Consider the following 19,293-nt stretch of genomic DNA (forward strand, 5'->3'; position numbering starts at 1 on the left):
ATGAGACTAAGAAGGAATGGCCAAATTGGTAGGAGTTCTAAGGGAATTGTTCAGAGTAACAAATGTTACTGAGTAGGAAAGTGAAATCAGGGAGAAAAATGTCCATTGAATAGAGCAACAAGAAAGTCACTGATGTGGTGAATGTCAGTTATGGTAGATTGGTGAAGATTCAAGACTGATTAGAATAGAGTAGAAAGTGAATAAGAGGTAAGAAAGGGAAAATGATGTGTATAGCTGAATGTGACATGGAGTCAAGAGAGGATGGTAGGCATGCTTGAATATTATTAGGAAGACTCCAGTAGAGAAAGAGGTTGATGGTGCAAGAAAAAGACAGTATAATCAGTATGAAAATGCACATGGCAGAATTACCTTTGTACAGAGGAGGAACATTACCTTCAACTAACTGGAGGGAGAAGAGGATAGGTGTGGATACAGGAGTTAATAGATTTGGTGGCAGGAAGTTGAGACAATTTCCACTCGAGGGCTTCTGTTTTCTTTGTGAAGTAGGGGGCAATATCCTCTACAGCAAGGAAGAACTAGTGGGGAAACTTAAGGTTCCCACTCCTCTTCTTTAGTTAAGTGGCCTTTGACATTTAAGTGTGATCTTATCCAGTTTATCACCTGGCCTTCCTTTTATCACTTCCACTGTCCCCTCCACTATTGAGATTTCCAGATCATTCTTAATTTCAGGAGCAATCTATTTCCCCTCCAAAATCTTCCTCTTGTCTAGATACCTTTTTATCTGCCCACTTGTCTCCCAGGATTAGCACCCTTTCTCTTAACTATTTTTTTCTGTCAACAATAAGAAGGCTGTGGTAGGTAAAGGGTGCTATTTGGAGAAGCTTTGGAGAAACTGAGAGGATGAATAAAGAAATAGCGGTAAAGTGAATATGAGAGGACTAGAGAATTTAGAAAGTTAAGGTAAGGAAAAGTAAGGAGATTCAGGCATTCTGGTGTGTAAAGGTACTGAAAAGTCCTACTGGTCACTGACAAAGACATCTTTGGTAGAAGACCTACTAGAGGGACAGCTTGCTGGAGTTGGGAAATCCATTAAGGAGGGAAGTACATCCGGGATTGTACCAAGATAGTCTTCCTGCTGATTTTAGTTAATAAACTTAAAAACAATAATATTTATTATTTCATAATTTCAATTCAGAATTGAATTTCAATTCAATCAATTTCAGAAAATTCTAAAAATAATATCATCTAATGCTGGTAATTTGGAAAATAGAAAAATTAGAAAATAAAATTCACTTATAATTAGCTGTGGAGATGTGGTTAAAGAATATGAGGTAAGGAAAAGAGAATGAACTCAAGTACAATAATGGTACAGAATAGAATTTTTTGTAGGAATGATGAATAGTGGTTAGAATGTAGAATACCTAATGGAAAATAATGAAACATAAAGTGGGAAGCAGTAGATTGAGGTGAGCTCCACAGGGCCACATCTTTTTTATCATTAGTCCTGGTAGTGTTTAGCACAGTGTTTAATGCAAGAATGAGTGAATGAGATGCTTTATGGTGGTTAAGAGCATAGATTTTTGAGTCAGACAGACCTCAGGTCAAAAATGCAATTTCTGGCATTTTTTAGCTGTGTAATCTGCACAAATTGCTTAATTTCTTTTATCTTCAATGTCCTCAATAAAATGCAGAGAGTAGTACATATTTTTTCAGGTGAAATCAGTTAATGTATATAAAATGCTTAACACTTTACATATAATAATAAACCTTCAAAGATGGTTAATGATAATAATAATCATCAGGATAATATGAATTTGGGAAGGCCTTTCATGCCAGGAGTTTGGGCTTTTTAGGTAGGTCCTGGAAGGAAGGTTTTAATTTGGCATCGGATAAGAGAAGGAAGATAACAGGGATTGAGAAACTAGTTGCTAGACATTTTAATAATCCAGGGCAGAGGTCATGAGGTCCTAAACACGAATTATAGTAATAGTAAAGCAAAAGAAAGGCAGATGGGAACTACATTGAAGAAAGTCTCAATGAAAAGTTGGTAAAATATCAAATGTAAACGTGGGGAAAGAAGAGAGTTCCATTTCTGTGATAGAGGAAAGTCTCAACGGATTACTTCCCTAACAACTGACCATTTTATTCTTCTCTTGGCTCCCATAATTTGTATAATTCCAAAAGTCAGGAAGCTTAAATCAGTCTCCTCCCTTTAAAAGATTTGCCAGTCACTCCTACACTTCAGCAGCCTGTCCTTAGCACTGACATACTGAATGTGCTAAAGGAGAAGCTAAGAACCTTGTTTTTGTATCACCTGCAGTTGTGTTTGCAATGGGAAGCAAAATATACAGAAAACCACCTCCTGAAGGAAACATAGTGACTCAAGTTGCCAAATGTATCTGGGTAAGTCTGAATTATTTACCTGCCTTTTTCAATCAATGGGAAAGAGATGCTATGCTGAGCTTAAAGGCCTTCAAACATGGGTATTCATTTTTTCCAATGACCGCTGTTCTACCTCTGTACCTTTTGGCAAACTGAGATTAATCCATCTTCCTCTGTGCCTCTACTCAACCATTAAGTAAAATAATAATAATAATAATAATAATAATAATAATAATAATAATGTAACCATTTTTTTAAATTGGCAGAAATCTTCTGAAATGTGTATATGTTATATATGTTGCCAACAGGATGTAGGGATAGATAAAATTATATCTGAAATATTCTGAAATTCAATGTCTGATGAAATCAAAGGGTTGGAGTAAGTCAAAGTATGTGTGTCTGAGGGAAGGGATAATGAATTAGAATGGTTTCTTTTTGTCTCTCCTCTGGTATCTATGCTCTGCCCTAGTTTGCTATTTCCAACCGTTTCAACAACCGCTCTGGGGACATTCCAAAGCGACAACACTGGCTGGATTGGGCAGCTGAGAAATACCCTGTAAGTTGGAACTGCAGAAATATCTTACACCTCCATGGAAATTTTCCTAAGTCCAAACTGATTCCCTCTTGCTGCATTTGACTCTTCTCTTACTGTTCTGGCACATTTCTGCTCTAAGCAAGAAAACCAAGTTTAAGCAATTCAGCCTGTTCCTTCTTCCCCTTTCTTGCAGAAGCAGCTCATTATGGATGTGAAGGCACTGACCAGGGTACTATTCCTTTATATCCCATTGCCCATGTTCTGGGCTCTTTTGGATCAGCAGGTAAGAACAGTTCTTTTGAAGGCTACCCCTTCTTCCAACCCCTTTCCTCTCACAGGAAAGAGATTTCTCATAATCGCGTCTGTCTGCCCTAGGGCTCACGATGGACTTTGCAAGCCACCAGGATGAATGGGAATTTGGTGAGAAAAGATTTTCCAGAGAAATCTATTCTTTTATTCATAATAAATAAATTTCCTTTTTAAAGGAAAAACGATTTGTGTTTTTTGCCTGAAAACTGACTTAAGATCAGAAGAGAGGTGTCTTTAACATGAAGGTACTGAGTAGGCAAAATTTTAAAAAGCTACTCTAGAAATAAAAAACAGAATCTTATCTTTAGAAATCAGAAATATCAGGATGGAAAGGTTTCAGTGTGTACAGGGAAGTATTGAGAAGATAGTAAATGAAGTGATCCAGACGTGGGATAGAGATTGTTTGCTCCCCTCAGCCTTTCTGGGGTACAGGGCTCAGGATGGACTGCTGCTACTACTACACATGTAGCTCCGTCTCCAGGCAGGGAGAATGTGGAGGACCTCGAAGTGCAATATTTTGTGCATGGATAAGGAACGGGAAAGTTGCAAACATTATTTTCTGTTTTTCTAATCTCCATTCTTTGGCAAACGCAAAGTTTCATCTCTGCTCTCAATTGTTCTACTTAGATTATTGTATTGTTTTTCTACTATCTCAGTGGTGAAGAAGGCAGGGTGGAATGATGCCAGGATTTCATTAACCAGCCCATTTGGAGGCTGTCAAATATAAGTTTACTTTTCCCCTTTCTCTTATTGCCCAGGATTTACTATGGTTGTTCTCTTGTTGACCCTCTGGGGAGAACAACTCTGGAAACACTATGTGTTAGTGGAAGTCTTCACCCTAACCATGATGTCTTGTGTTACACATTACCACCTACAACTGCAGTGACTGAAATTAACAAAAACACACTGACCCTATTCTCTTGCAAGAAAAAAAATATTCTCCCTTAGGCCTACCTGCCTTCAGCAAACATAGCCTGAAGCCATTCCCAGTCTGTTTCCCCAAATACCCTTAAAAGCACAATGTGGCCCTGAACCAAAGACCTTGTGGATTTTATCTTTTGTGTCTCACCTGCTAATTAGCAATTTTTTTTTTTTTTTTTTAAAGAGAGAGAGCACAAGCGGTGGGGAGGGGCAGAGGGAGAAGGAGAGAGAGAATCTCAAGCAGGCTCCACACTCATCACGGAAATTAGCAGTATTTTTGATCTAAGCTTGTCTTTAGCCACTGTATAAATGTAATTTGTTATAATGTTTCAGGGTTTTTTTGTGCTTCAGCCCGACCAGATGCAGGTAGGAGATTTCTCTATACTCATGGGGATTTATGGCTTTCCTCATCTATACTTCTATCTGAAATATTAGGATTACCAACCATAATTGGACATTTGTTTCCTTGTATGCTGAGGAGGGTTAAAGATAGGGATGAAAATATTCTCCTTGAGCCCGACACTTCTCTTTCACACCCACTTTTAAATAAGCAGCTCCTGCCCAACTCCAAGGAGGGTGAATTTTGAGCTCACAGGAAAAGTATAAGCATTGGATTTTTTTTCCATGTTAAGGTAGTATCTTGGAAATATTGTCCAAGAAAGTGTAAGGCTTTGTTGTGTGAGTAACGAAGTCAGAATCTCAGTTTATTGGTGACTCCCAGTTCTTTTTTTAACCCTTGTTTAATCCCCAATTCTTCCTTCTCTCCTTTTCTGCATGACATTTTCCCTTTGGCTGTGGAACAGGAGAAGATAAGTGAAAATGAGGGGGAAGAACTCCTAACTGATTGACAGAAAAATGGGTTCAGAATGAAACTGATTCTGTAGGATATTTAGAAGCTGAGGTGCTATGCAGGGGAAATTAGAGTCCTGGGTGTAAGGGACTGAGAGATGTGGAATCATTCTGTACTTAGTATGATGAAAGTATGTTTGACTGTTAGAGTGCACACAAGCAAATGAGAGCACATGCTTACACTAAAGATAGAAGAACACTTTGTAACTAATCCTTTTTACCATGGTATTACAGGTACTAAATCCCCTTCTGGTTCTTATCTTCATCCCATTGTTTGATCTTGTCATTTATCGTCTGGTTTCCAAATGTGGAATTAACTTCTCGTAAGTGCTCACTATGCCTTTGTTGCTCAGACTGACTTAATTTTTGCTCAGCTTGATAAAGATTCAATGTCAGCACTTTCTACTTTGTATTATTTGTTTTGGCGCATCATTTTTCTGCTTCTGTGTATCCAAGAAAAACTAAATGCCTATTGGTACTGGAGGATGGGAATTAGATCTAACTAATTCTCATTATAGAGAGTCCAAGCCGTTCCTGCAGACTTAACTGTGTGATGTTGAAGGGGTAGATCTAAGTTTCACGGAAAGTCAAAAGTATGTGAGAATAGGCTCCTAAGTCAACTTGTTGCTTTGTTCCTGAATGTTGCCTCTTCAAAGTCTAAATCCTATGATGACAGTTAATCCCTTTAAATCTTTTATTGTCCATATGCAACAAAGTGGGGACCTGGTAAGAGCAGAAATAGGTTGTCCCTAATTACTGTTTTTCTCCCATTCTAAATAGAAGCACCAGGTGTTGTATGGAACTGTTGACTCACTATATTGTACACCTGAAACTAATATTACACTATGTTAATTAACTGGAATATAAATAAAAACTTAAAGAAAAAGAAGCGTTATTCTTTGTAAATTTGACAGAGGAGGGTTTCAAGTCTCCTCTATTCCTGATTTAATAGCAATTTCTTTTTGATGGCCACATTACGATATTCAAATGGCCTTTTGTCATTTACTCATTAGCTGAGCAGATATTACTGAGTTCAGCAGCAATGCCATGCAAATATAACAGCACAAATGAGTGCTGAAAGAGTTCACTGTTTAGTAAGGGAGGTAGAACACATGCAAGGATAATTATTACCCACCGTGAAATATGTTAAGTGCAGCAAGAAGGGAAGCAAAGTGCCAGGGAATTATAGAGAAAGAAGAGAGTCCTTGCTGCCAGAGTCAAGAAAGACTTATGGAGGAGAAGAAAATGGGATAATAATGTATAGTGCATGGCATATGGTAAATGTCCAATAAATCTGGCTGCATTACTATTATTTTTTGGTATGATGATGTAATGGATAGAAAGACCATCAAAAACAGAAGTTGAGGTGGGAAAATGTGGTGAATTAACAGAGAACTGTTCAGTGTGATGAGTAGAGGAAGAAAGCTGTGTGAAGGGGAGAAGTAGCTGGGATCAAATCAGGAAAGGTCTTTAATGGTAGGCTTAGAGGGTTTCAATTTTAGCCTTTACAGTCTAAAGTTTCCATATAATTGTCTCTCCCTTTCCTCTGCAGATCGCTTAGGAAAATGGCTGTTGGTATGATCCTAGCAAGCCTGGCATTTGCAGTTGCTGCAGCTGTAGAGATAAAAATTAATGTGAGTTCAATAAATCTTAAGATCCATGAGGGCAAGACCATATCTTTGTTCACTCTTCTGCCTTGTTCAATCCTGATTGCCTGGGATCTAGCACAGAACCTGTTTTGAGGAAGATGCATCATAACTATCTGTGGTAAATGAGTAGATACGGGGTAGAACAGCAATGCAAAATGAGGCCCACCTCCCACCTAAGTGATTCAGAGTGTATTGTCAAGGAATTCCCAAACACTAATATCTAAGCTATCTCGTCGTCTCTTTGGGAGGACAGGCTTTTGAATATTTGGCAGATCAAATAGCCATTGGGGAATGACGTATGAGATCACAACTGAGTCAAAAAGCATGGAGTTTTGTCATGTAGCATCAGTGCTTGCTGCACTGAGCTGGTGTTTCCCTCTGCAAACTGCCTTCAGAGTTTTCTAAGCCAAATGCCCTTGAGAGGGAGAAAACTGTGTCCTCCTGACTAGATGGACTAGGATGTCAGAGGTAGGACTGAGATATGTGTTCTCACTGTATCGGAAGGTTTGTTGGTAATTCTGACATGTGTTCTCTGTCCTAAGAGAATGACCTCACTGCAGCCCGGTCCCCAAGAGATTTTCCTGAAAGCCTTGAATCTGGCAGATGATGAGGTGAAGGTGACAGTACTGGGAGATGAAAACAATACTCTGTTGGAAGAGTCTATCAGATCCTTTCAGGTGAGATATGGACTTGAATAATTTAGAAACACATTCAGATTATGCGACAAGGTGACAGCATAATATAGTGGTTAGAAGCACGCACTTGTAGAGTCAAAGTGTCCCCAGTCCAATTCCTGGTTCTGCCATTCCCTAGCTATAAGACCCTGAACAAGTTATTTTATCTCTCAACCTCAGTTTCAGCAACTGTAAAATGGCAATAATTTTTATGCCATGAGCTGTTGTAAGGATAAGTATTATATGTAAAGCACTTAGCATAGTGTCAGGGACATTGTAAGGTCTCAGTAGGTTGTAATTTGTATTGTTATTTCAAACTGCCCCCTAATATCACATCCTCTGGAAGGATTTGGCTTGCATATTTTCACTACTATTATTTACATATTCTGAAATATTTGTATTTTTTAAAGATTTATTTATTTATTTGAGAGAGAGAGAGCATGAGCGGGAGGGGCAGAGGGAGAGGGAGAGAGAATCTCAAGCAGACTCCATGCCGAGTGCAGACCCTGATGCGGGGCTCGATCTCACAACTCTGAGATCACAACCTGAGCTGAAACCAAGAGTCAGATGCTTAACCAATTGCACCACCCGGTGCCCCTGAAATATTTATTTTAAAATATTATTTTTAACAATAAAAGTAATGTACATCTATTGTTGAAAATTGGAGAGTGTATGGAAAGACATAAAAACCACCTATAATTCCATCACCCAGAGATGATCAGTCAGCATATTGATATACACAAATAAACTAATTTCTAAAAAGTAGTCAAACTCTATATGCGGTATTGAACTTTTTTTTCTTAACATCAATCATGTCATTAAGCATCCTTCTGTGTCCTTAGATAATTTGAGAACATGATTTTAATGGACATATGATATTCCATTTTATGGATATATCATAGTTTATTGAAGCATTTCCTTATAGGTATTTAAGTTTTTATTATTAATATACATAATGCTATAAAGAACATCCTTACTCGTAAATCCTTATGCATGCCTCTAATTACTCTTGTATGGTGTATTCCTAAAAACAGAATTGCTAGGTTAAAGGGCAAAGTCGAAAGTATCTGATGAGCTCACCCACCCTGGGATTCTATGAGACAGTGATGCCTATGATAGGGTAGAATGTGATGTGACAGTTTCTTCATTCTACAGAAGATGCCACGCTATGCCCAGCTCCACCTAAAGACAAAAAGCCAGGATTTCCACTTCTACCTAAAATATCACAATCTGTCTGTCTATACTAAGCATTCTATGGAGGAGAAGAACTGGTACAGTCTGATCATTCTAGAAGATGGAAAAAACATTTCCAGCATGATGGTAAGTTGAGGAGTAGCCTTAGGGTCCAAATTGTTATCTGAGTTTGACCAGCTCATCAATACCTTACCGAAGATATGCCTGATGATCAGATTTTCTGATTATCAGATTTTCTGATTATCAGTTCCTTCTTGTCAGCTGTTACTGATTTTTACTTTCCTCCATTGTAGGTGAAGGATGAAGAAAACAAAACAACCAATGGGATGACAGCCGTAAGGTTTGGTTGTCAAGGAGACCCAAGGCCATTCTGTTTTGAATCTTGGTCTCTTCTGATCTGTGACACTTCAGATAAAGCAGCCTCACATTCTACTTGTCTTATACATGGATTCTCTCTTCTATAATATCAAGGGCATTGGTGTCAGAGGCATTTTCCAGAAAAATTAAGGGCATATAGGCTTGTTTTCCCACGTGTATTAAAAAGATGCCCCTGTATGTGTATACGCTCCCTGTGCTCTGATGCACACATCCCTTTCTGTTGAATTTTATCCACTTATTTTGCTCTCAGGAGAATAATTGAGTACTTCCATCTCTGTGACCACTAGAGAAAAATTTAGAAGTGAGCAGATAATCCTCCCTTCATGGTTGGTAGTTGAATATCTCTTATTGTTACTGTGTTTTTAAAGTATAGTTTTATGATAAACCTGTAGAGACACCATGGTGTAGTAAAGGTAACACCTTTGGAGTCAAAAACTTGGTTTTGAATCCAGATAAGGCTGAAAGTCATGTCAGACGGCTAAAGAAAGTTACAGAGATGGAGCCCCCAAGAGGTCACCTGCTCTCTGTAGCAGAAAATCAGGCATGAAATAGAGAGGTGCTCGTGCCTATGGCCATCAAGATTAGGTGGTTGCTGTTGAGACCAGCACTTTAGAGGAGAACTTCTAATGAAATGTCTGAACTTTGCTGAAGGGTGGAACAGTCATAATAATTTGCTTTTGAATATGCTTTAGAAAAAGTAAACAGTTCAAAATAAGTAAGACAATAGTGAGGATAGGACTTCCCTGGGGGAGAGAGCCAGAAGAACCACAGGAGCTCCCAGAAGGGGTAAAAGGAAATCTCTGGATCAGTGCAGGATTATCTAAAGTGCAGGAATCAACATTAGGCGTTCTAGAGGAAACTGCCCTTCTTATCTTGTGGGCCAGAGATTAGTACAAAAGCTATCAAAATACCAAAACCCATACTGAGGAAACAGTTTAGGAATCCAGGTTCAGGACACTTTAAAAGATCATTCTGGAAGTGTCCAGGATTGTCTGCAGATTCCAAAATTATAACTCAACCTACTATGGGCTGGGAGTCTGAGTTTTGTATAAGTCAAATCAGACTTTTTATAAAAGGATACAGTATCAGTTTATATAAATTCTAGTATATATATTTATACATATACATAATTATTTTTCTTAGTGAAGTCTCAACTGATGAATCCCACCATTATAAAAGGGAAAGAAATTGGATGCACCTAAGCTGGATTAGTGAGGAGACTCAGACTGCCATGGGTGATCATGATAGTGTCCATCCGGGCTAGAGATGACATGAGGGTGTGGCAGATGGAAAACTAAAACCTCAGGAAAGATAAAGTTAAGGATAACTAGGACTACTGATTGTTTCTTACATGTGAGTTAATTTATTCATCCACTTAACAATATATAACATGGACCTTTTGTGTGCCAAAAACTGTTCTAGGCACTGGGGATGTAGTGGTAAACAGGTGTCCCTGTTTGTGAAGGTTTGTCTGATGTGTAACAATGTCTCTACCCTTAGGTTTGTTAATACTTTACATAAAGAAGTCAACGTCTCCCTGGGTACAGATATCTCCCTCAGTGTTGGTGAAGACTACGGTGTGTCTGCTTACACAACTGTACATAGTGGAGAGTAAGAGCATTACCCTTGTGGACACTTTACTCTTATCAACAACTGCTTTTTAAATGTTTTCTTTGCATATAGGTGAGGGGATCAGGTATATCTCAGCTAATTTTGAGTATACTCAGGTTCACTCTTTTACACTGTTCCACTAATTCAGAAGACCTGGAGGAGAAAAATTCATAAGAATTAAATGAAAAGACTTAGGGCCCGAGATCCACAAAAGAAGATGGTTTGTGCCTTCTATATTTTGGTGTAAGATTTAAAAAAATACCTGATAGACAATGAAGAGCTCAGATCAGTGACAGAAAAACCTGGCATAAAAATAATTCACTCCTAGAGACTTCTCTTCAAAGAGAAATGGTGGCTTTTCTGCTTGACTCACCCTGAGTAGAGAGATGAGATCAGTCTTTCCCCTGGAGATGGGAGTGCTTTTCTAGGCTGTGGTGTTTATTCTAACCAAAATTGTCCTGTTCCAGATACCCTGCGGTACATTGTAGAACAGAAGATAAGGACTTTTCACTGAATATAGGTCTGCTAGACCCTCGTACAGCTTATCTGTTTGTTATTATTAATGTAAGTAGCTCATGGCCACCCCTACTCTCTCCTTCCATATAACTGTATCTATATTTATATCTGTATATCTATATCTGGATCTGAATTTATCCTGCGATCACATACTTATTTCTAGTGTAAAGTGATAGGTTCTATCATGACTTTAGAAAGCCTACTAAGGTCTCTAGAAGGTATGTTAAAAGAGATAACATTGGCAGCAGGCATATAATAGAAATATAGAATGATATAATATGTGGCCCTTTATGTCTGGATTCTTTCATTTGGCATATTTTTCAAGGTTCATTCATGTTGAGGCATGTATCAGTGCTTCATTTCTTGTTACTACCAAATAATATTCTATTGTATAGATGTAACACATTTTATTTGTCAATTCATCAATTAATGGACATTTGGGTTGTTTTTACCTTTTCACTATTATAAATAATGTTGTTATGAACATCATGTACAACTTTTTGTGTGGCCATATATTTTCACCTCTCTTGGGTATATATCTAGGAGTGGAATTGCTGGGTCACATGGTAGTTCTATGTTTAAACGTTTGAGGAACCACTAGGAGAATTCCATCTTACATTCCCACCAATAGTGTATGAGGGTTGCAATTTTTTCACATCTTCACCAATACTTGTTTTTCTGTTTTGTTTTTGTTTTTTTATAGCTATCCTAGTAGGTGTGAAATTGTAGTTCATTGTAGTTTTGATATGTATTTTCATAATGGCTACTGATGTTGAGCATCTTTTCGTGTGCTTATTGGCCGTTTGCATACCTGCTTTGGACAAATGTCTATTCAGATCCTTTGCTAAATTTCTAATTGGGTTCTTTATTATTGAGTTGTAAGCATTCTTTATTTATTTTAGATATGTCTGTTATCAAATATATGATTTAAAAATATTTCCCTGTTCAATAGGTTATTTTTTTAACTTTCTTGATGTTGTCCATTGAAGCACTAACGTTTTTAATTTTTATGATGTTCAATTTATCTATTTTTCTTTGGTTGGTTGTGCTTTTGATGTCATATCTAAGAAACCATTGCCTAATCCAAAGTGATGAGGATTTGTGCCTATGTTTTCTTCTAAGAGCTTTATAGTTTTAGCTCTTATATTTAGGTCTTTAATCCATTTTGAGTTAATTTTTGCATATGATGTGAATTAGGGGGTTAACTTTATTCTTTTATATGTGAATATTCAGTTGTCCCAGCACAGTTTGTTGAAAAGACTGTTCTTCTCCCATTAAATGGCCTTGGTACTCTTGTAAAAAATCCGTTGACCATGTGAGGGTTTAATTCTAGATTCTCAGTTCTATTCCATTGATCTATATGTCTGTTCTTGTGCCAGTACCACACTATCTTGATTGTTGTTACTTTGTAGAAAATTTCAAAATCAGGAAGTATAGGTCCTTCAACTTTATTCTTCATTTTCAAGATTGGTTTGGCTACTCTGGGCCCCAGGGATTTCCATATAAATTTTTGGATCAGCTTAGAATCAGAAGCCAGCTGGGTTTTGATAGGGATTGCATTTAATCTGTAGGTGATTTTGAGGAATATTGCTATCTTAACAATATTAAGTCTTCTGATCAATGAACATGAGATCTCTTTCCATTTATTTAGGTTTTTTTAACATCAAATTTTTTTCAACAATGTAGTTATTAGAGTATAGGTTTTACATTTAAATTTGTTTAAATTTGTAAGCATTTTATTTTTTATGATACTATTGGGGTTTTTTGGTTGTTTTTGTTTTAGAGAGGGAGAGAGAGAGAGCATGGGGAGGGGCAGGGGGGCGGGGGGAGAGAGAGAGAGAGAAAGAATCTTAAACAGGCTCCATGCCCAGCCCAGTGCAGAGCTGGACATGGGGCTGGATCTTACAACCCTGAGATCATGACCTGAGCCGAAATCGAGAGTTGGACACTTAACCAACTGAGCCACCCAGGTGTCCCATGATGCTGCTGTTAATGGAATCATTTTTCTAATTTCAATTTCAGATTGTTCATTGCAAGTGTGTAGAAAAACCAATTGATTTTGTATGTTGATCTTGTATCCTGTAATCTTACTGAATTCATTTATTAGTTCTAATAGTTTTTTTAGTGGATCCCTTAGGACTTTCTACATACAAGACCATGTCATCTATATAGAGATAGCTTTACTTCTTCCTTTTCAATATGGATGCATTTTATCTCTTTTTCTTGACTACTTGCCGGGACTTGAACCTCCAATACAATGTTGAATAGAAGTAGTGAGAGCAGACATTCTCCTGGCGGGGGGGGGGGGGGGGGAGGAAGAAGTAATTAGTCTTTTATCATTAAGTATGTTAACTGTGGGTTTTTCATATATGTCATTTATTTTTTCTTATTTTATTTAAATTCAATTAATTAACATATTGTATCATTAGTTTCAGATGTAGAGTTCAATTATTCATCAACTGCATATAACAACCACTGCTCTTTACATCACGTGCCCTCCTTAATGCCCATAGACGTCAGTTAGTAGGTTAAGTTCCCTTCTATCCCTAGTTTGTTGAAGTTTTTGTTTGTTTTTTACCATGAAGGGGGGTTGAATTTTGTTAAATGTTTTTTCTATGTCTATTGAGATACTTATGTGGTTTTTGTCCTTTATGCTATTGATATGGTATATTACCTTAATTAATGTTCAGATGATAAAACAACCTCGTAGTAGTTTTCCAGGGCTGCTGTAACAAGGTACCACAAGTGGAGTGGCTTAAAAACAGAAGTTTATTGTTTTACAGTCATGAATGCAAGAAGTCCAAGACCAGGGTGTTGGTAGGGTTGGTTCCTTCTGAGGGCTGTGAAGAAGAATCTTTTCCATGCTTATAGTGGTTTTCTGGCAACATTTGGTATTCCTTGATGTGTAGAAGAATCACCCAAATCTCTGCCTTCATCTTCATATGGACTTCTTCTTGTATGCTTGAGTGTGTCCAATTTTCTTCTTTTTTACCAAGATACCAGTTATATTGAATTAGGGCCCACCCTAATGCCCCCATTTTAACATGACTAATTATATCTGCAACAACCCTGTATCCAAATAAGTTCATATTCTCAGTTAGGACTCAGTTAAGGTTAGGACTTCAACATACGAGTTTTAAGCGGACACAATTCAACCCATTACACTTGTATTCCTGTTGTTATTCCACTTATCATTTGTTCTGTCTTTTGTATGATACTCAGGATAGAAGTCCTATATATTGTTTCTGAATGCCAGGATCTAATAAGCATTTAGAGTAGAGATCATAAATTGGAGCCCGGGGGCCCAGTTTTTTCCATAGTCCTGTTTTGTTTGGCCTGCACACTACTGACAAAAGTAATAATAATCATTAGTAATTGACAATATTAAAATTCAGGAGATTTCACCTAAGAAGCTGGGTTCTTAACGTTTCTTAAAAACAAAATCAGAAGATTTAATAACAGGTATTACCATGTCAGTTGGCTGGTGCTGTAGTAGCTCTATACTTTAGATGGGGCCTGTGCTATCCACTTTACCACAGCCCCCATCATTCCCATTCAGCCTCCTTTATTTTCTTAATTATCTGCCCGTGGGTATTTGAGTATGTGACCTTGATTTAGAAGCTCAGGTCATGGTCTTCCCTTAGCCTAAGAAAACGCAAACATGTGCCCATGTATTGTTCACAATATCAACTGAAGCAAAATGTACCTTCCTATTTTGAACCCAATGGCCCTTTGACTCAGAGAATCAAGGACATTTGGATACCAGAGCCTTTTGATCTTGACATTTCAACTGCCATTTTAATCACATAATATTTTAAATATTACACCCACTACCTAATAATGGTTTCACTCCAAGAAATACATATAATTTTAGAATTTTTATCCTATTAAAACAAATATTAGTAGATATAGCCTATATAAAATAAAACCAACCATAGCTAAAAACCTGCATAGTAAAAGTACTTCTAGACAAAGAAATAAAGATTAATCATGTATATATGGTAAGATAGGCAACAAAAAAATTGACCCTGAAAAAGTTCTTTTTGACCAAAATTCTACAGAAAAATTGCCTTTTTTTCTTTTTCTTTTTTTTTTTAAGATTTTATTTATTTATTTGACAAAGAGAGACACAGCGAGAGAGGGAGCACAAGCAGGGGGAGTGGGAGAGGGAGAAGCAGGCTTCCCACGGAGCAGGGAGCCTGATGCGGGGCTCAATCCCAGGATCCTGGGATCATGACCTGAGCCGAAGGCAGACGCTTGTCGACTGAGCCACCCAGGCACCCCAAAAATTGCCCTTTTGACATAATTTAAATGTGTAAGATTTGACTTCAAAAATGATGGCCAATAAATAGAATTTAAAATAGCAGGCAGCATTTGATACAGATTTTTCAAAATTGATCAATAAAATCTTTAAGGTTTACCAAGAAAATTCATTTTGATAAAAGTAATTTTATTAAAATAAAAATTTTAATGGAAAATGTTAAAAACAGTTTAATTGTACTTACATAGAAAACTGGACAAGGAATTAAACTTTTCTCAAGAATGTGCTTTCTGAAAATTCATTGTGTTTGTATAATTCAGATGCCATTTTATATTTAAAAGGTTGGCCAGGATCAAAATACCTATAGGTCAAACAATGGAAATCCAAACTACAATATCAAAATATTCTGCCATTGAAGGACTCAGTCAATAATAGTATCTGAGTGACTGAAGCCAGGTAAGTGAGTGCAGTGTTACCAAAAGGAATTTCAAAAAACTGAAATTGTATAGAATTTGCTCAATCTCTTGAAGGATGAAAATACAAAGAGGGGATCGATATAATATCACAGAATGCTGTAGATCAGAATATTTACTTGAGACTGCTGATAAGCCCATCTCCTTTTCCTCACTAAGAGCACCAACCATGATCCTCAGGCCTGGAAAATGGAAGACATTCCCACCAACAGACTGTCCATTGCATGGCAGCTACCACAATATGCCCTGGTTACAGCTGGGGAGGTCATGTTCTCTGTCACAGGACTTGAGTTTTCTTATTCTCAGGTAGGTTTTTGCAAGTGGAAAGTGGAGGTGGATATATTGCTCAGGGAAGAATGAATTTTAATCCTCGCACTGCCTTAAATAGGTATGTGATCCTGGCCAAGACCTCTATATTCTTTGGTCTTAGATTTCTTATATATGACCCTGAACAGAGTCATCTTGACTCCCAGGATCATGGCAGTGCAGCATAGTAACTGATGCTGTTTGGGGTCTAGGAAAGCGTACTTTAAGAATAAGGATGGTGGAGTCAAATTGCCCATGTTCAAATTTTGATTGTACAACTTATCCTGTAAACTTGAGCAAGTTAATTATCTCTCTAATGCTATTTTTCTTTATGTGTAAAGTAAGAATACTGATAGAATTTATCTCTTAGGGTATAATAAAGATTATATGATATCATGAATTAAATATTCAATTAAGAGGTCCATCTTATTATTACTGTTAACATTATTATCACCCCTTGAATCAACATGTTAGCTGAAGTCGGAGGGGGGAGGAGTTCAGATTTGGAAACTTTTGTGGGAAAAGTTTTCTGGATAGATGGTGTTAGGGAGTTTGTTTACTCACAAACCTGTGTTCTCTTTAGGCTCCCGCTAGCATGAAATCTGTACTCCAGGCGGCCTGGTTGTTAACAGTCGCAGTTGGGAATATCATCGTGCTTGTTGTGGCTCAGTTCAGTGGCCTGGTACAGGTATGGATCTGATGGAAGCCGGAGTTTGTGTCTACCCAAGATTTCCCTTCCAAGTTCCTTTCCTTCCTCTTACCCCACCCCTTCGCCCCCCACATTCCCCACTCAGGGCTGTGTGTAAGATGGGTTAGATATAAACAGACTTTGCCAGGAAAATGGACATATAAGAGTGGCAGTAATGGCCACCATTGGCCATATGAGGAGAGGCCAGTGAAGCCATTCTTCTTTTACCAAACTTCTGCCTACATTGATGACCCTGAGTCAGTCTGCTCCCTAGTTCTCATCCTATGAAGATCCATTTAAAGTTTCTTCATATTCTTCTCTTATATTTATTTCTTCCTGCAGTGGGCTGAATTCATTTTGTTTTCCTGTCTCCTGCTGGTGGTCTGCCTGATCTTCTCCATCATGGGCTACTATTATGTTCCTATAAAGCCAGAGGATTTACAGGAGCCAGCAGATAAGCAGATTCCCCCTACCCAAGGGAACATGATCAACCTGGAGACCAAGAAGACAAAGCTCTAATGGCTCCCCGGACTCTTCCCAGACCCCAATTCTGGGCTTTGGTCTTGGTCATCACCCATCCTAAGGCATCTTTTTTCTCCTATTTGGTTAGGGAAGAGAAGTAGCATTGTATCTGAGCTGATCTCCTCCACTTTTCTCTCATGATAGAGGCAGTTCTAGGACTGGATATTCCAATACATTAAAGAGCAAGTCCCCTGAGACTCTATATCTTCCCATTAATTACTAAACTCTGTAAACATTGTGTAGTATTCCTGAAGCAGGCCTAGCATTTCTAAATGGCCATTAAAAACACAAATGTGTAATTGAAATTAGTCTCTGGGGTTATGCAAAGTTATGTGGGAATCCCTTTACTTGCCATTTAGAACTGATGACTCCACTTTTTAAGGGATTGATTCAGGGGTAAAATTGCAGAATTACAGAAATGGTATTTCAAGTTTCTTCATAAGCAACATAATTGTACTATTCACTAGGACCTCAAGAATTGGTATTTATGGTGCAATCTGGTTCAGGGTCTGGCCTGTCAGCTATCCAGGTTTGATAAGACCTTAGTAAAGTTTTCAGTCCAGGTAGTAGGAAACAAATGACATTTTATTAATACACAGAAGTATTTTATCTACTAACCCAAACATCCCTTTCTTCATACTGATAGATCTTTGGGAAACAAATTGAAGTATAAATTGTAGAAATCCTGTTCAGTCTTCTTTAGTACACATTTTTCTTAGGGACTACAATGTTTCAGCTGGATTATGCCTTCCTGTGGACAGTTTTATGGATACTAATTATAATTTTCCAACCATGCATTTTCAATGTTATTGGGACAGCTTTTTATTATTATTACATCATTTCTTGCTTATTGTAACAGATATTTAATAACAACAATATTTTTATAAATCCAACTTCCTTTTTTTATTATTACCCTATTCAGCCTCAAAGTAGTTGGTCTGTTTTGGTAAGTTTTTCCTATTTTATTTTTACCATAACTTTAATTTATTTTTCCAAGTTTTTATTATACTTCCAGTTAGTTAACATACAGTGTAATATTAGTTTCAGGTGTACAATTTATTTATTTATCACTTACCTACAACACCCAGTGCTCATCACAAATGCACTCCTTAATCCCTATAACCTTTTTATTTATTTTTATTGTTTTAAAGATTTTATTTATTTATTTGACAGAGAGAGACACAGCAAGAGAGGGAACACAAGCAGGGGGAGTGGGAGAAGGAGAAGCAGGCTTCCCGACGAGCAGGGAGCCTGATGTGGGGCTCGATCCCAGGACCCTGGATCATGACCTGAGCCAAAGGCAGACACTTAATGACTGAGCCACCCAGGTGCCCCCCCCATCACCTTTTTAACCCATCCTCCTGCCCACCTCCCCTCTGGTAACCATCAGTTTGTTCTTTATAGTTAAGAGTATGTTTTTTGGATTGCCTCTCTTTCCTGCTCACCATATTCATTTGTTTTGTTTCTTAAATTCCACATATGAGTGAAATCATATGGTATTTGTCTTTCTCTGACTGACTTATTTCGCTTAGCATAATACACCCTAGTTCCATCCACGCTGTTGCAAATGGCAAGATTTCATTCTTTTTACGGCTGAATAATATTCTCTCTCTATGTTATATATATATATATCTCTATCCATTCATTAGTCCCATAATTTTTAAATGCCGTTTCTTCATTTAGGCCTGGGAATTCCCTGTTTATTAAAAAAAGTTATAACATTCTAGGTTTAAGCTTATAAAATGGTGATGCTCTTTGGAGGGGCTTGATCCCATATAAAGATCCCATCAAAATCTGTAGGGAAGTACAAGAGTGGTAGAACATGAGGGGTTTTTGTTTCTGTGTTAATGAAAAAGGCAAAAAACATTACCTTGCATGCAGTGAATGAACCAGTGGACAGACATGGAGATATCATTACACTACTGTGTATTTCTAGGGAAAAAAATTCAAAACCACTATACCATAGAGCCTCATTTCCATTGGTTTTGCCCTATTATCTCATCTAGAACTGTGTTGAGTCTCACATAGTAAATGTAACAAATAAGAGAAGTTGCTCCAGTTTCC

The 19,293-nt window shown here is 37.6% G+C and overlaps 1 protein-coding gene across 1 annotated transcript in view; it reads left to right on the forward strand.

Moving 5' to 3' along the window:
• Window positions 1–18,201, forward strand: part of SLC15A2 (solute carrier family 15 member 2) — a 32,606-nt gene extending 14,405 nt beyond the window's left edge. The window contains exons 8-22 of the mRNA XM_032406656.1: window positions 2,282–2,364; window positions 2,813–2,899; window positions 3,072–3,161; window positions 3,254–3,298; window positions 4,442–4,474; window positions 5,192–5,280; window positions 6,510–6,591; window positions 7,149–7,283; window positions 8,436–8,600; window positions 8,768–8,814; window positions 10,353–10,463; window positions 10,931–11,027; window positions 15,873–16,019; window positions 16,603–16,707; window positions 17,050–18,201. Of these exons, the coding sequence (XP_032262547.1) occupies window positions 2,282–2,364; window positions 2,813–2,899; window positions 3,072–3,161; window positions 3,254–3,298; window positions 4,442–4,474; window positions 5,192–5,280; window positions 6,510–6,591; window positions 7,149–7,283; window positions 8,436–8,600; window positions 8,768–8,814; window positions 10,353–10,463; window positions 10,931–11,027; window positions 15,873–16,019; window positions 16,603–16,707; window positions 17,050–17,226 (1,493 nt within the window). The 3' untranslated portion in view covers window positions 17,227–18,201. The remainder of the gene's footprint in view (window positions 1–2,281; window positions 2,365–2,812; window positions 2,900–3,071; window positions 3,162–3,253; window positions 3,299–4,441; window positions 4,475–5,191; window positions 5,281–6,509; window positions 6,592–7,148; window positions 7,284–8,435; window positions 8,601–8,767; window positions 8,815–10,352; window positions 10,464–10,930; window positions 11,028–15,872; window positions 16,020–16,602; window positions 16,708–17,049) is intronic.
• The last annotated feature ends 1,092 nt before the right edge of the window (window positions 18,202–19,293 follow it).

This window comes from Phoca vitulina, unplaced genomic scaffold (genome assembly GCF_004348235.1).
Source record: "Phoca vitulina isolate PV1807 unplaced genomic scaffold, GSC_HSeal_1.0 scaffold8, whole genome shotgun sequence".
In the NCBI taxonomy this organism is placed as follows: domain Eukaryota; kingdom Metazoa; phylum Chordata; class Mammalia; order Carnivora; family Phocidae; genus Phoca; species Phoca vitulina.